Source organism: Ipomoea triloba, chromosome 3 (genome assembly GCF_003576645.1).
Source record: "Ipomoea triloba cultivar NCNSP0323 chromosome 3, ASM357664v1".
NCBI lineage: Eukaryota > Viridiplantae > Streptophyta > Magnoliopsida > Solanales > Convolvulaceae > Ipomoea > Ipomoea triloba.
The window spans coordinates 7,244,922-7,263,178 of NC_044918.1; the positions used below are offsets into that span (position 1 = coordinate 7,244,922).

At 32.9% G+C, this 18,257-nt stretch overlaps 1 protein-coding gene and 1 non-coding gene across 2 annotated transcripts; one reads left to right on the top strand and one right to left on the bottom strand.

The window, feature by feature from the left end:
* Positions 1-271: 271 nt before the first annotated feature.
* On the top strand, positions 272-1,919 carry LOC116012477 (glucan endo-1,3-beta-glucosidase 12). The gene is made up of 3 exons (XM_031252017.1): positions 272-424; positions 532-1,578; positions 1,673-1,919. Exons 1-3 carry the CDS (start codon positions 301-303, stop codon positions 1,702-1,704), a joined length of 1,203 nt encoding a protein of 400 aa, XP_031107877.1. The 5' UTR covers positions 272-300; the 3' UTR covers positions 1,705-1,919.
* A 1,025-nt stretch (positions 1,920-2,944) lies between these two features.
* On the bottom strand, positions 2,945-3,016 carry TRNAM-CAU. The gene has a single exon. It is a non-coding gene; the product is annotated as a tRNA-Met (tRNA).
* Positions 3,017-18,257: the final 15,241 nt, after the last annotated feature.

Below are 18,257 nucleotides of genomic sequence, written 5' to 3' on the forward strand. Positions count from 1 at the left end.
CAATTTGACAAAGTTAGCTGGAGTTCGCTAATTAAAACTCCCGAACTTGTGAGTGTTTTGCTGTACAACTTTTTTTTGGGCCTTGGGCATGGCATGGTGCATTTCCAAGACCCTATGCATTGTTTTTGGTCCTTTTACTTGTCACTGCACATCACATAAAAATTTACTAGTTAGTCCTTGAGTTAATTTAACTTGGTAATTTTGTCCCTCTACAGTGTTGTATTGCCTTGGTTTGCACTCCAGACCCTTTATTACCTTTCAAGCTTTACTGACACAACTTCAGGTACATAAGACTGCAGAATGGCAAAGAAATTTCAGCTTTCAGCTTCATCTCCACATTGTGCACTCCCTTCCCATTTCCCCCAAAAAATGTTCAATCTTTCTTGCTTCTTCCTCCTCTTCCTTCTCCATTTTGCTGTCAATGGTAAACAAATTAATAGCATGCAATGCTGACATTTCATTTCCTTTCCTTTCCTTTCCTGCTTTAATTAGTTTTTGTTAGTTTCTGAAGCACTTTCTTGGTTTTTGCAGTGGGTGGTGATGAAGCAGTGGGAGTGATAAGTGTTGAAGATTCAAGCCCTGTGGCTCTGCAGGCTTTTTCTGGGTCTGGGGTTCCTGTAGCGGTGTCTGTGCCTGTTGAGAGTGTGGGTTTGGTTTCAAGAAGTGTTGTTGAGGCTGAAAGATGGGTGAGAAGCCATGTTCTTGCTCACTATCCGGGCACCAACATTACTACCATTGCTGTGGGTGAGAGTTTTTTGTGTGGGGAAGATAGGGAAGAGAGGGTGGGGTTAGTGTTGCCATCCATGAAGAACATTCACTATTCTCTTACTAGGTGGGGTTTGGGAGGGGAAATTAAAGTTTCCACTTCTTTCTCCCAAAGGTGTGTGAAGTACCAGAGATTTGCAGAGAGATATATTAAGCCTGTTCTTGAGTTTTTGCGGGAGATTGATGCTCCTTATTTGGTCAAACCTTCTTCTGAGTTGTCCATTTCAGAGTTTCTCAAGAATCTTGGAGGTTTTAGCCTCAAGAAGATCCATTTAATCCAGGAAAGAGCAAAACCCAGAAGGCTTTCGTTCTTTGAATCTTTATTTGCAGATTCAGTTCCGGGTAGGCCATGGCTAATAGCGCCGGCTCAACCTCCGACCGGTTCATCTTCACCGGCGTTTGCTGCAAAAAGCCCTCTCCCGCCACTTATAGGGAGTTTTCCGCCGCCCCCATTGTCTCTTCCGGCTCCGATGTTCAACCCTGCGACTCCGCCGTACGGGCCGCACTTGCCGCCGTGTAAGCCGTCCGGGGGCGAAGTGTCGGTGCCGGCGCCTGCGGCGGCGGCGCACGGTGGGCTGTGGTGCGTGGCGAAGCCGAACGTGCCGCCGGAGACTCTGAAGGAGGCTCTGGACTACGCGTGTGGAGAAGGCGGCGCGGATTGCGAAGCCATTAGACCTCACGGGAGCTGCTATTTCCCTAACACCATTGTCGCCCATGCTTCCTATGCTTTTAATAGCTACTGGCAGAGATCCAAGAAAGTTGGGGGCACTTGCGGCTTTGAAGGCACTGCTATGCTCATCAACTCTGATCCAAGTAAGCTTATATTTGGTTCAAAGTTTGAATCTTTTTAAGTTTCTCTGCTCTTATTAGAAAGCTACAATGTAAAGTGGGCTGGCGATAATTGCAGGTTATCGCCATTGTCGATTCATTCTTGCATAGTGAGCCACCAGAGAGGTTTGATTTTGGTGTTGAAGTGAGGATTTGAGATCATCGTTCGTCCGGCCGGGAAAAGGTGTATGATTGCCCCACAGTGGCATCCTAGTATCGTAGTTGTTAATAAGTAGGACACCTGGGAATTCTATCGTATGTATGAATGATTCAATTATAATCCTATGATTTTGGTAATTCTATCATTTTGCTTTCCTTTTTTTTAATGAGGAAAAGTCGCACCCATCGAACCCACCTTGTTACCCCTCGGCTCATGATGGTTAAATTAATGGCAATAGAAGATTATTAATTGATCCACTCAAAATCTCAAATCAAAGAAGGCTAATAAATCACTCACATAAACATGAAACTTGTAGTTGCCAATGTCCAACCAACTTCGCTTTCCCATGTTTTTAAGTTAAGTTCTTATGAAATATTAGATTAGTATGAATGTTAAATTACTAGGAATATTATATTCTTCTGCTTGGTGGATGGGTTGTTTTTTATGTTATAATAGTTATTTTACCATAATATCCTCAAATTGCAAACATAGAAATATGCCAAACTATAAAGTATAATGTTATTTGTTTTCTAAATTTATGTTTTCTCTTGTCTAGTCCTCTTTCATAAACATAAAATAAATAAAATAAGGTTCACAATAGCAGCTAAATAGTATTTTGGCAATAAGGGTAAGTTTCAAAACAAAGGACTCATATAAGTCCCATGTTTTCTGTACATATATTGCTACCAATACTAAACAAAAAATATATTACCTAAGAAAACGTAGGGTAGATTTTGTAAAATGGCAAGGGACTGTTATATTACCTAAGAAAAAGAAAGGTATCACATCCCCTCAAAATTAAGGAAAAAACTTATGTATAGGGTAAATACCATTCCATGAGAAAATTTGATAACTTTAACCAAATATAGGAATTTTGTATAATTAGTCAAATATAACATTAGTTATCCTAGATAACCCGAACCAAACGCCCCCTTAAAACTTGTATTAAGTTCTTATGGCAAAAGATACAACTTAAAACTTGTAGTTACCAATCTCTAATCAATTTGGATTTTCCATGTTTTAAAGTTATGTTCTTATGGTAAAAGTTAGAGTTATGTTCCAAAAATACAACTTAAAACTTGTAGTTTTCAAAAAAAAAAAAAAAACTTGTAGTTATTAATCCTTAACCAACCATATCTGCGGAGGTACTGCCGGGTAGAGTAAAAAGTGAAACGTTTTGGAAGCAACACATATCAGAGCCAGGTTTCGATCCTGGGACCTGTGGGTTATGGGCCCACCACGCTTCCGCTGCGCCACTCTGATTTGTTGTTTCATTCTCTGTTTACTGTATAGAAGTCTTTAGGCGACAACGGAAGTTCAAAATGGGTTGCTCTAATTCAACATGGGCCTCCGCTACTTTTAGAATCCAAGCCCAATCAAAACAAATTTTTTTTTATTGGACCAATTTCAGCAATCGTTGCACTACCACTGAGTATATTGAATTTTTTTTTATTGTATTACAAGTTCATTTTTAGTATGTTTATTTAATATACTACGTAAATATTTAAAAATGAATTTATAATATATTAAATATAAATTTTTAATATATTAAAAATAAACATGTATTCATGGTCCATATTGCAACGTTGATTATGGTATAATTAGCCCAATTATAAGATCTCGTTCATTCCATGTAATAGTAAGTAGTAACCATAATATTCTTTTATAAGGTTGATCGAGATCAATACAAATAGAATTGAATATAATTACATATAATATATTAACTTATTTGAGGTACATTTGATACCGATGATGATAATATATATATCTTATTATTATTATTTATTATTATTATTATTATTATTATTATTATGAGACGTATTATACAATTGCTTAATTATGAATAATTTTGGATATAAAGGGCATAAAAACTCATAAATGCTTTGTGGCTACCTTGTCTACCAATTTTTATACAATGGACTATGGTTCATAGTGCACTGTAAATTCTAGTGTATATTTATATGTCTTACATTGTAAGATTTTGTGTATTGCGTTATGAAATTCTGTAATTTAAGAGTGTATTATGAAAATGAAAACGAAGATGGCAATGATAATGCGCCTACTCTGAACTATGATGTGCAATTTAATCAGTTTGTAGGCCACTTTCTGACGGTGTGTATCTTCATGCGGTGATATTGTCAATGCACAGAAGAATGGAAATGAAGACCCAATTTATTAATGAAGCTTCAAGCTCCTTCAAGGAGCCTAGCTTTCAAGTTGTGAAACAGTCTGCATTTCAAGTTTTCTATAGCATAACTAGAGAAGTTATTTTTATGTCTGACTGTAAAGAATGGTTCACCATTCCTTTAATCTTTGTTCCTTTAATCTTCGTTGTAAATCGTTTTATGTTATGATGTAATGAATTAGCTATGTTTACCTTCAAAAAAAGAGTATGAATTATGTACATAAAACAAATTAGTAATTGTGTCTTATGTTATGAATTTTTGTGTCTTGTGATATGAAATTTTGTGCTTAATGAACGCAAATTATGTACCTAAATCAAATTTAAAAAATAAGAAAATATATAACATGTGTATATGTACTATATTGTGATTTTTTGTGTCTTGTGTTATAAAATTTTGTACTTTACGAGTATGAATTTTATGTCTCGTCGTTTCGATGTATGATCCATAATGCTATATGAACTCTGATGCATGATATAAATAAAATGTGAGTAATTGTTTTCATATTGATGGTATAGCACTATAGAGTAGGCCCGGTGACAACAATAGTTCATAAGACAATATAGAAGTCTAGCCCAAAGATTTAATCTTATCAAATTAACTATTGGAAGAATAATTATTAGTAATTGCTGCAAACAAAATGAGGGCATAAATCTCCATTAGTTTTACGATAATGGTCATACCCTGTATTTAAGGGGCATGTCGCATGAAGGCTAGTTACTCCACCAGGAAAGGATTATCAAATAAGATATTATTTCACTATAATGCACCACTTATTATCTTCTATTATAAAAATGGACTATGATCAGCGAAATGGAAGGACCATGGCAATACTTCCATCCTTGGGCTCAACCAAAATTTCTATACACTCCCATAAATTATATGAAATTATTCTTAGTCCAAGCTTTCTAAAGACAAATTATAACATGGACCATGGTTTACCTTGTATTGTAGACCCTGGTTTAAAAATACCTTTTAGATTTTATATCTGTAGTTGACACATTCTGTACATGTAGTTATCATGTTATGTATCATCAATTATCAAGTTATTTGTTTACATGTACATACACTATTAACTGTAGGTACAGAATGTGTTAACTGAAAGTACAGAATTTTTGTATCAGGATTCACGATACAATATAAACTCTGATCCATGATACAACAATTGAAATGTACATGTACAAATACTCCAAATATTGTAATGAAATTCATATTAACATCACCCAAAAAGTCCAATGATTTTCACGTGAAAATTACTCGTGTTTATTTATTATTTATTCATATGTTATTTTTGAATTTATGTTGAATCATCCTTACTAAAATCAGCATTGAGTACAATAATTAAAAAAAAAAAAAATTTGTTACATGAACCTGCTTTTAATCTAACACGTAGAAAATGAAAACAGCACAACAATAAATGAAAATATCATTTTCTTTTACTTTTTTTTTTTATATAATGAGAAAAAATCGTAATCACTATTTGAGGGAGTATATTATATGTAAATCACGCTTATTTATAATAGTTCGTAAATCAAATAAGAGAAGTAAATTGTATTAAAAAGATTTTGTGTAATAAATTTAACTAAAATGATGCGAAAAAGAATTGAACTCATGATCTTTAAATATGATTTTTTAGTTGAGTGAGCATGATAAATCTTTGAAATATATTAGTGAAGTAACTTCATTCAATTGGACCCCTTTTTGATCTTGAAAGAAGGCAATGGTTGAGGTTGGCAACATCCTTAAATCAGGTAAGTGTCATACTAAAGTAAATAGCATAAGCCTAATGTTTAGGCTCAATCATTTCTACTTATTATTTGTAGACTTTGGACCACTTTGACTATAAAAAAAGGTATGGTATTGAGCCTTTCAATTATAAGTATAGTCCAAAACCTTTGCTCATGCCCTCTTTGTACACTCTTTTTATCGTTGAACTTTCGTTTTCCCCTTTGTTAGTGCTGAACTACCAAACTATACATCATGGCCGGGTGAATTATGACAACATTTTAACATGTTTATTAATCAAAGAAACTATTTATTTAATTGACATGATTTTTCAATTATTGAGATATCCATTTAACATCCACATTTGGTTCTCCAATTATCACATTGGTGGTCAGGTAACAAAGTTTGTTAAATATCTTGGTCGTAAATATAGTCCACCAATTGTTATCAAGGACGGAAAAGACTATATTCACCACTGAGATAATAATTGAGAGATTAAATGTGAAGGTCTCAATAATTGGAGACTAAATCAATTATATTTTCATAATTGAAGATTAAATAGGTCATTTTCCTTTAAAATAAAAAATAATAAAAAGAAAAGTATGTTTACATATATATAGACACACAGTTTATATATATATATATATATATATATATATATATATATATATATATAGGGAGTGGATCAGGTGCAAATATATCTTCTCGTGCGATTGTGCGGTTAACACAAAAAGAAACACCTTAAGCATTCAAATGGCGCACATTAAGTACACAAACCACGCACCTTATGCACACAAACAAAGCACCTTAAGAACACAAACCACGTACCTTAAAAAGAAAAATCATGCACCTTAAGCAGGAAAACCATGCACCTAAAGCTTTAGATCAGTGCACTTAAGTTTTCAACCCCGACGCACCTTAAGCCACATAGTACAAAAGCCACGCACCTTAAATTTGACTTAGATGCAAAAAATTAAATTGTCACCGCGCATTTTTTTAATCACTGTTAATATTGAACGTCGATTTAGGCAAGATCAATGGCTCAAATTTAACCACACAACTGCACCTGAGGTAGCCAACTGCACGAGAAACCATATATATATATATATATATATATATATATATATATATATATATATATATATATATATTATATAATGGATTAAATGCAAAACATTGCTAGGTAAAATAAAAGGTTTAATCTTATTCGTTGATCAAATTTAAATCGACAGTCCAAAATGAAGATAATTAAAAACAAATACGGTGGCATTGTTTTAAAAAAAAAAAAAATACGGTGGCATTATGGCAAATAACTCGAAGTAAGTTCAGATGGTCTTTATCTTAAGTGCATATTTTTCATTCTTCGAGTGTGCAGTTTTCTTCTTTTGAGTGCATATTTTCCCATCATCAAGTGCATTATTATGGGTTGTGTATATTATGTCTTTTGTCTTCTTTGCAACAATGTATAACTAAATTTCTAATAAATTTGTGTAATTTATAAACAATTTGTATGAGTAATTGCTTCAATAACACTTAAATTGAATAATTCTATTTTTAGTAGAATAATTGCTTCGATTTCGCATCTTTCTGCCTTCGTGTACAAAATTTTAACCTTCAAGTGTACATTTTTGTGCCTTCAAGTGCATTATTATGTGCAGTGTTTATCATGTCTTTTGTCTTTTTTTTTTTTTTTTTTTTGCAACAATGTATAACTAAATTTCTGATAAAATTTGTGAGATTTACAAACGATTTGTATGGTAATTGCTTCAATAACATTTAAGTTTTGCAACATATTTATGCCTTCTAGTGCAAAATTTTGGCCTTCACATGCACATTTTTGTGCCTTTAAGTGCACATTTTTGTTGCTTCAGGTGCATAGTTTTGTATAAAATTGATCATATTTGTTGCACGGAAAGTTCTCTTCGCACCTGATCCTTAACACACACACTTTTATATATATATATATATATGAAATAGTACTTTTTCATCTTTAAATTACACTTTTCGTCCCATGATTATCTGCAAAGTGAATTTTTTTATCACTAAATTTTATTAGGCTTTGGTTAAAAAAAGACACTTCATGGACTATAGAAGGACAAGAAGTGGTGACTATATAATTGAGTGGCAAAAATGTTATTTTCCTTGCCAACCCCTCCTTGGTCAAACCTATCGTATAAAATCTGTCTAATGTGACTTACCTCTCAAATGTGATTTATGCACTAGTACACAATAGTGAAGTTTACTTTCAAGTAATAGTTGCAGATTTCCTTCATCATCATAATAATAGTAATAATAATCTATTTTCATATAATTTATATGTGAAAAGTATCATTGGTGACCACATTTTTAAATTGAAAAATGTTATAGAAAATGACAACTTTGTCATTTAAGATAAGTTACTTAACTGTTGTGCACTCATGTTCAATAACTAACATAGAGAAACAAATTTGGTTACCGAAAATTAGACCGGATGGTCAAATGTGGCAAGATTTTAAAAATTGTGACTTATCAGACTAAATGTGAAAAATTAATAATCGGGGACCAAATAAGAAAACAATCTAATAATTGTGAAACTGAATATAAAAAAATTATTAGTAAGAGACTAGATATGAAAGTGATCCAATAATCATGAAACAAAAATTAGGCGAAAGAAAACCTCAAATTTATGTATAGTTTAATCCTTGAAGAGAACAATCTTTTCGGGAATAGTTTCCAAAAAAGCATATGGAAATATGGACAAAACACATATGCCCATCGATTTCATTTTAGCAGTTAGCACTCTTCTCCATATGCCTCTTCATTATATTTGAAAGGGAAAGGAAAAAAGGGAATTGAAAATGGTATACAGTTCAAATTGTATACCCTGTTTAATTTTATGTGATTGAATCAAAATATCATTTGTAAATAGAATAAGGGTGGATATGTCATCAACTATTCACGAAATTGTAATTAGATAATTTAATTTGTTTATAAAATGTAATTAGATACCTGACAATTATAACGAAAGTGACATGTTCTCATGATATGATTCATGCTGCCATAGTGATTATCCCATTAAAAATTAATTTAAATAATTTTAAATAAAATAAAATAAATAAAAACAAAAAATATTTTTAATTTTCTTAAAAAATTCTATTTTTTAAAAGACAAACCAGATAAACGAATTAGATTAAGGAACTCAAAAAGTCTAGGGGAACATCAGTCCACACGGAATGAGACAATCTAGCTCCCTCAGCTTTGGCTAAAGCATGGACAACTCGATTTCTATCTCTACGGATGAAACTAATAACACAACTATCTAAAGAACGGAAGAAACAATTACAAATTTACAATCAGCAGTAACCTGATCCTACATAAGAGCGGTCAGACACATAATTAGAAAGGCTTGAGCATAAGATTAAGCAGCCCGTTTTGAGCCGGACGTTGGTGAGACCTTGATCTTTGATCCACTTGAGTGCTTCCCTAGCCGCTATAGCTTCCGCCCAACAGAGAGGGTTACAAATACACTGCAATGGTCCATTCCTAGCAACTCTGAATTCACCATCCTCATAACACTTTCTGTTTAATTACATAATTTTGCATATTTGAAGTACCCAATTACAATTATTTTGAGTTGACAATTCAATTATATTTTTGCATATAGTTTAATGACATTTGATCTTTATAAATCATCAATAAATTTTAAAAGTTCATAAATGTGTGATAGATATTACGGAGCATCATTTAATATATAATTTTGAAAAGGGAGAATCTAGGAAGAAGTAAATTGCATGTGATACTATATGGTCAGGCAGTGTAATAATAAGAGGAAACGCATCTTTAGATATTCTTCCATCCTATAATATTGTCGGGCGAGTCACGACATTTGCTGCTCAACAATCTGCCCAGTAGGACCTCCTTGTTCCCACTCTTTTCTATATTATAAAAACTTTTCAGAAAATTAATATTATTCCATTTTTATTAATTAATTAAGGAAATATATTTAAGATGTCGGGAAAATTAAGGTGAGAATCCAACTTTCATCTCCATACTCGTTGGCTCACTCATAGCCTTTCGTTTTGAAAATTAATTTTTTTTTTTGAGAATTTTGAAAATTAAATTGATGTGTTGGGTATTGGCGGTCTAACACTCAATTGGCCTAAGTGTGTGTCTGAATAGAATGAACTCATCCATTTTTAACCAAAAGTCAATAGTTTGATCATTAACTTTGTTATATGAAGCAATCTTAAATCTCCAAGTCAGTTGTCGGGGATTGTGGAGATTACCCGTTAACTGAGTAGGTCGTAAAACCAACATAATTAATGCAACAGAATCTCAATGGGAACTCTCCTGCAGCTTTCAAGATTGTATTTCCTAAGACAGCTTGACAATAAAGAGATTTTCATTTTTTTTAGGGATTAAAGTAGTACGTACGTGTCGACCGAACTAAAAAAAAAATGTTGTTGGAGAAAACTAAGGAAAAGAAAGTAAAGTGACGAGGAGATTCGAAGCATGATGTTGTTTACAATTGAAATTAGTTGTAAAAATGTGTATATTATGATAGAAAGGATTGGAGCAATAATGATGGATAGAGTTTCATGAAAAGGAATAGCATTATAACTCATCTCTCCTTGGCTTTGGTCCCCGTCCAAAAGAGGCTAGTACCTTACCTATACTAAAATCAATCAATGAGATGCAAGTGTAGATAGATTGGAGTTGAGTTTATTAATAATCATAATGTATATATAGGTCAAATCGATACAATGTTATATACAAATATACAATTAAAGAGTTCATCTAATACTCCGTAACTTATTTTTTCTATCTAATTTTTGATGTGGAATTAGGGGTGCAAACGACTTGAAACACTCATGAGTTGCCGGTTAAAATTTGATTCAAACTCAGTCCAATTCAAATTTTGATATCGAGTCGACTCTTTAAGTAATTGAGTCAATGTCGAACTTGAATTTTTTCCGCTTGTTAGCTTGTTGAGTTGTGCACACTCACTAGTCACTAGCATGTATACTATTATATATATGTAGTTCAAACTCAAACTTAATTTGGGTCAATGGCTCGAGTCTTATAAGTTACGTTGAACTCAAGTTTAAACTTTTAAGTTTGATATATATAGCTCAAGTCTGAACTCAAGTCACTAAAATTGTTTCAAGTTCAAACTTGAGCTAACCTAGGTTACGTTTGCCGCTCCCCTCTGTTTGTTTGCATGCACTCCTATGTGGATCTATTTCACCCGTAAAGAGTTTTTGTCCATTTATAATGGTCAACATAAAGATAAGAATTTTCATTGAATTTTATATACTTGGACAAAAATGTTCTATGAAAAAAATATACATTATAACTTTTTTCACTAGTGAGATTACTCGTGAACTGATTGATCTTATAACAAGTACAAGGTAGAATAGTAGCATATATAATTTCCGAATTAATAATAGAGGGAGTTCTTAGACTTGAGTTGTTAAAGGCATTGTTTATTAATGGCGTTGAGCCGTTGAGTTGTTTTAGGCTTTTGGGGAAGTAATATTAAACTTTAGAAAGCTTAATAAAATGGCTATGGAGTTGTGCTTTTCAGTTTGCAGGCGATCGTGGGAATAATAAAATAATGAGTTGAAGATTAACATTTTTTTTGGTTACGAAGAAAATTTATAGTCACTTTTCAATGTTATATACATGTAAATCTCAGTATCATATCCACGTATAATAATTTACAAATCACACATGCAAATAAGTCCTGATCCTACAAAGTATACCAGAAAAGTAAATTGTATTATAAAAATTCGGGAAAATTACATTTTTCGTCCCTAAGTTATAAGGTAATTGCAGAATTCGTCCCTAAGTTATGGTATTACTCACTTTTCGTCCCTAAGTTCTCATTGACGTTGCATTTTTCGTCCCTGAGTTATTCAAATTGCAAATTTCGTCCCTAAGTTATCATTGCGTTGCACTTTTCGTCCCTAACTTAAGTTTGCAAACTTCGGTAAACTTTCGTTTTAAAAAATTTTTAATCGAACTCTTTTAGTAAACTTCGTTAAAAAAATTGGCATTGAACCGGAAAAGTTCGATTAAAAATTTTTTAAACGAAAATTTATCGAAGTAATTTTCGTCCCTAACTTAAGTTTGCAAACTTCGGTAAACTTTCGTTTTAAAAAATTTTTAATCGAACTTTTTCAGTAAACTTTGTTAAAAAAATTTGGCATTGAACCGGAAAAGTTCGATTAAAAATTTTTTAAACGAAAATTTACCGAAGTAGTTTTCGTCCCTAACTAGTTTGCAAACTTCGGTAAATTTTCGTTTTAAAAAATTTTTAATCGAACTTTTTCAGTAAACTTCATTAAAAAAATTGGCATTGAACCGGAAAAGTTCGATTAAAATTTTTTAAATGAAAATTTATCGAAGTTTGCACACTTATGTTAGGGACAAAAAGTGCAACGCAATGATAACTTAGGGACGAAATTTGCAATTCGAATAACTCAGGGACGAAAAGTGCAACGCCATTGATAACTTAGGGACGAAATTTGCAATTCGAATAACTCAGGGACGAAAAGTGCAACGCCAATGAGAACTTAGGGACGAAAAGTGAGTATTACCATAACTTAGGGACGAATTCTACAATTACCCTATAACTTAGGAACGAAAAATGCAATTTTCCCTAAAAATTCAGATACAAGAATTATGTTTCACCTACTTACTGGTACCTTTCAATGCAAGATTAACATATTATATTAAAAGCCATAAAGCTCGAAGGCTGCTGCCCAATATCCGCGTATGCATTATATTCAACCAATCTGTGGCTTCAACCCTAATATTAAAACTGCAACTTTTGAAACTGGGAATCGTGATGATTATCCATGCATGTGATCATCTATCTATCGTACATCATATCGCCTTATATATGCATGATCGAATATAATTGAAAGCCCGTTGTTGCAACCACTGACTATAATCATTACGTATACCATATATATATATATATATATATATATATATATATATATATATATATATAAAGTGTTAGATTTACTCAAAGTTCGCAATCGCTATCTAAATATACATTTTAGATAAAATTTGTTTTGTATGTAGTCTTAATTGTAAAGAACCACAAGGATGTTTCAAGTAGGCCAATAGCTAGACAGTTCTCACCAGAAGTATAATTGAACTTAAAACTTTGTAGTTATTATTCTCTCTCTCTCACACACATATATATATATATATAAAGATTGTCGAGAATTTTACATTTAACTTAAATTATTCATATGAACTAAACATCCTTTTATAATAACTTATGTAATTTATTCCTTCTAATTTTTATTACCACGTTGATCGATCAGCACTTTATTATACATTTGATAAGTGTGATGGTGTGTCCAAATTTAGCTTATTTTGGCTGTGCTTGGCAGAGCTTATTTAGGAGCTTATAGCTTATTTTAAGCTACTAATAAGCTATAAGTTTTGTTTGGCAATGCTCCCAAAATAAGCTAGTAGCTTAAAATAAGAGTTTATTTTGAAACGCTACTTCAGGTAGCTTTTCAAAAATAAGCTAATAGCTTCTTAACTTTTTTCCATCATTATCCTTATTATTTTAAATAAATGACATCATGTATCTCTCCCAATTAAAACTCTTTTAGCATTTTTTTCTTCAATATGTTTCGTTGTAATTTTAATTTGATATTTGTGTTTGAACAATAATTTTTGTATGAACTAATTTTATGAATTATAAACATTTTGTTTTACTTTATATATTTTTAAATATATGTTCTTACTTTATATTTTATTAAATTATATTGATTTCATTATTTTATATTTTAATAGGTAAACAAATCTATTTAAATTTAAAATTATTTAACTTTTATGTAGATGACCTTTTTAGTCTTTTTACATTTATCAACTTATCAAAAAGCTAATTTTACAAAACACTTTTAAGCATAACAGCTAGCTTAACAGCTCTTCAGATTTCAGCTTCGAGCTTATAGCTTTTCAGCTTTCAGCTACCATTACAGCTTTATACATATAAGCAAGATCTGATTAACTTCCCATTAAACTACACTTTACATTGATTTATTTTCTTTTTACCATAATTTTCTAATTCTCTAATTGCATTTACTATAATTATTATATGAGATGATGCCCTACATAATCTTAAAGTCACGCATGAAAGACAAACTGACGAAAAACTTGGGAGGAGAGTGGGCACTAGTCAATCCCCACTCAATCATCTTTTGCGTCGATGTTGTCGTGCAAAATCCATGAAATTTAATTATTTAAAAAAAAAAAAAACATATATGCATGAATTAGGTACCATCAAATCACTAATCTCAATTACAAAAACAATTAAAAAAACGAAAAGACGTTTGTCCCTTGCAACACACGCATAGTCACAAGTGGCAAAGAGATATTCCCATAAGATCCTCAAAAGCCAAATTAAAAAAAAAGTTGCCAAACGACTTGAAGTGAGTACACCCACGAGTGTAATTTTTATTTTATTTTATTTTTTTGAAATCACAAGAAACTCACAAGTTAAACACTATTCGTAAGTGTATAGGGAGTAAACTTCGCTTTTTTTTTTCTTTTTACAAAAGATATGTAGTAGTAGGATAAATAATGTATCATTACCAAGACAAGGAGTGTGCCATTATTTAATTTACTCATTCCAACTAATTCCCCGCAAATATGACACTCCACAAGAATAGATCTTCTCCCGACTGATGCGTCGGCTTACCTTGGAACGTTTCTACGTCCCAAGCCAAGCCAGAGGTCGGGCTGCCCACTTCTTCCGACTCCCCTCAGCTTGGCCCTTGCTTCTTGAGTTGGGTCCGATATATCCATCATTGGGGAAGATGAGACAAACTCGAATCCACTATTCAAATGTGTGCACTAGGTAAACCTCGCTATTTTTTTTAGATGATTGAGAAACTCGCAAGCACTACTCGAATGTATGCACGGAGTAAACTTCTTTCATATGTAATAGCTCACAAATCATATATGAGAAGTAAATGTACTAAGAAGATCATGGCAATAATTAATTTATGACTTTTTGGTACGAAAATTATGTTGCACTCATACAGTTATCTCTTTTAAGGAGTAAGTCTCGTTTTTATGTAATAACTCACAAATTATATTGTACCTAAAATGGGTTTGGGGAAACTGATAAAACTTGAGACAATTTATGGGCACCAATCCGACCAGCTGTCGTGGATAGTATCTTGCCCAAGATTTTGATCCAAAATCCTGTCAGCTTGAACCACTACTTGTTTCTGCTCAACGCAGATTTATTAATTGGGCATTCATATTATATATTATTATGTGAAGAATAACCCTTTTCTCTCTAAAACCAAACGCCTTTCTCTGCTACTCAACTTCGGCTTCCACCACCGGCCTCCGGCCGGAACTCTAATGAAGCTTTGAGCCGGCGGTTTTGGTCACCTTCTACGTTTGCTCTCGCTCTTCTTCCGCCTCGACTACCATCGCAGTTCTGTTCGCCTCTGACCACGGCCACAGATCTTATTCTTCCGTTTTCAATTCTTTCCCTTTGAATAAAATAATAGTAGGTAGGTATTGGGGTTTGTGTTTGTAGTCTTGAACTCCCAACCCTACTTTGACTTTACCACTTTTTATTTTCTCTATTATTGTGTTTCCTCTCGTTACTTTCACGGGCATTTTTCCTCTCGTTACTTTCACGAGTTTTTCATTATCATTAGCATAAATTGTTTAGTTTGGTTTCGGCAAGTGTTGATCTTATCCTGGGCGAGCAAAAAAGAATGATGACAAAAACCCAGATCTTTGATGAAGCTTTAAGCTCCTTGAAGAAACATAGCTTCCTAGTTATGAAACAGTCTGCGATTCTAGTTTTCTATAACATAGTTAGAAAAGTTGTTTCTATGTCTGACTGTAAGGAATGGTTTACCATTTCATTGATCGTTGATGTAAACGTTTTATGTTATGAATTAATGGAATAANTGATGCCCTACATAATCTTAAAGTCACGCATGAAAGACAAACTGACGAAAAACTTGGGAGGAGAGTGGGCACTAGTCAATCCCCACTCAATCATCTTTTGCGTCGATGTTGTCGTGCAAAATCCATGAAATTTAATTATTTAAAAAAAAAAAAAACATATATGCATGAATTAGGTACCATCAAATCACTAATCTCAATTACAAAAACAATTAAAAAAACGAAAAGACGTTTGTCCCTTGCAACACACGCATAGTCACAAGTGGCAAAGAGATATTCCCATAAGATCCTCAAAAGCCAAATTAAAAAAAAAGTTGCCAAACGACTTGAAGTGAGTACACCCACGAGTGTAATTTTTATTTTATTTTATTTTTTTGAAATCACAAGAAACTCACAAGTTAAACACTATTCGTAAGTGTATAGGGAGTAAACTTCGCTTTTTTTTTTCTTTTTACAAAAGATATGTAGTAGTAGGATAAATAATGTATCATTACCAAGACAAGGAGTGTGCCATTATTTAATTTACTCATTCCAACTAATTCCCCGCAAATATGACACTCCACAAGAATAGATCTTCTCCCGACTGATGCGTCGGCTTACCTTGGAACGTTTCTACGTCCCAAGCCAAGCCAGAGGTCGGGCTGCCCACTTCTTCCGACTCCCCTCAGCTTGGCCCTTGCTTCTTGAGTTGGGTCCGATATATCCATCATTGGGGAAGATGAGACAAACTCGAATCCACTATTCAAATGTGTGCACTAGGTAAACCTCGCTATTTTTTTTAGATGATTGAGAAACTCGCAAGCACTACTCGAATGTATGCACGGAGTAAACTTCTTTCATATGTAATAGCTCACAAATCATATATGAGAAGTAAATGTACTAAGAAGATCATGGCAATAATTAATTTATGACTTTTTGGTACGAAAATTATGTTGCACTCATACAGTTATCTCTTTTAAGGAGTAAGTCTCGTTTTTATGTAATAACTCACAAATTATATTGTACCTAAAATGGGTTTGGGGAAACTGATAAAACTTGAGACAATTTATGGGCACCAATCCGACCAGCTGTCGTGGATAGTATCTTGCCCAAGATTTTGATCCAAAATCCTGTCAGCTTGAACCACTACTTGTTTCTGCTCAACGCAGATTTATTAATTGGGCATTCATATTATATATTATTATGTGAAGAATAACCCTTTTCTCTCTAAAACCAAACGCCTTTCTCTGCTACTCAACTTCGGCTTCCACCACCGGCCTCCGGCCGGAACTCTAATGAAGCTTTGAGCCGGCGGTTTTGGTCACCTTCTACGTTTGCTCTCGCTCTTCTTCCGCCTCGACTACCATCGCAGTTCTGTTCGCCTCTGACCACGGCCACAGATCTTATTCTTCCGTTTTCAATTCTTTCCCTTTGAATAAAATAATAGTAGGTAGGTATTGGGGTTTGTGTTTGTAGTCTTGAACTCCCAACCCTACTTTGACTTTACCACTTTTTATTTTCTCTATTATTGTGTTTCCTCTCGTTACTTTCACGGGCATTTTTCCTCTCGTTACTTTCACGAGTTTTTCATTATCATTAGCATAAATTGTTTAGTTTGGTTTCGGCAAGTGTTGATCTTATCCTGGGCGAGCAAAAAAGAATGATGACAAAAACCCAGATCTTTGATGAAGCTTTAAGCTCCTTGAAGAAACATAGCTTCCTAGTTATGAAACAGTCTGCGATTCTAGTTTTCTATAACATAGTTAGAAAAGTTGTTTCTATGTCTGACTGTAAGGAATGGTTTACCATTTCATTGATCGTTGATGTAAACGTTTTATGTTATGAATTAATGGAATAACTACGTTTACTTTCAAAAAAATATTATATATTATTATAACATTCATTTTGTGGATCCATCGCTTTGTTACGTAGCAATGAACTACCATATGCCAAAACACATGATACTTTAGCATTATATAAAAACTTAGTAAACTAACTTCAACATTATCAATCCACACCATACTTTTAATATATACATAGTCACACAAGTGCAAGTGTGCAACGGGTTATATAGATTGAATACAATTGACATTAATGTTTATAGTAATAAGTATAATTAGTTAAACTTACTTATTTATATCATATACAACATTATATCAGTCCGTCCCTACCACCCTACAATGATTCACTATTACAATGAATTTCTCAAACTTTTTAAATTAGTCAAATTCAGTTAAAAATGTCTAAAACACATTGGCCCTGTTTGATAAATGGCTGTTAGCTGATTGGGTTGGCTGTTTGGGTTAGAATGTATGATTTGTTGATAACATTAACTGATTGTAGAAAATTGTTTGATAAATTAGCTGTTAGCTGATAGCTGTTTGGTATAATTTCTTTTCTCAAAAAACTAATTGAAAAGGCTGCTTTGAGTAGCCTTTTGAATTTTAGCATTTTGGAGTTACAAAAAACTTATTATTTATCAACTAATAGTGGTCAAATAAACTAAAATTGACTGATAGGCTTATTATTTACCAAACAGGGTCATTATCAGTTCCACTAAAATTCACTCTTTTTTCATTATAGTTGCATTTCGAGTGTGTTGAATTGAATTTTACTGATTTGAAGAGGTATGACTACAAATAAAAATAAAAATATAATTATAATTGAAAAAT

Excerpts from the sequence above, each read along its gene's own strand:
- LOC116012477 (XM_031252017.1), top strand. The coding sequence starts at position 301 with ATGGCAAAGAAATTTCAGCTTTCAGCTTCATCTCCACATTGTGCACTC. Across the intron at positions 425-531 it reads TCTCCATTTTGCTGTCAATG|TGGGTGGTGATGAAGCAGTG; the intron begins GTAAACAAATTA and ends TGGTTTTTGCAG. Across the intron at positions 1,579-1,672 it reads GCTCATCAACTCTGATCCAA|GTTATCGCCATTGTCGATTC; the intron begins GTAAGCTTATAT and ends CGATAATTGCAG.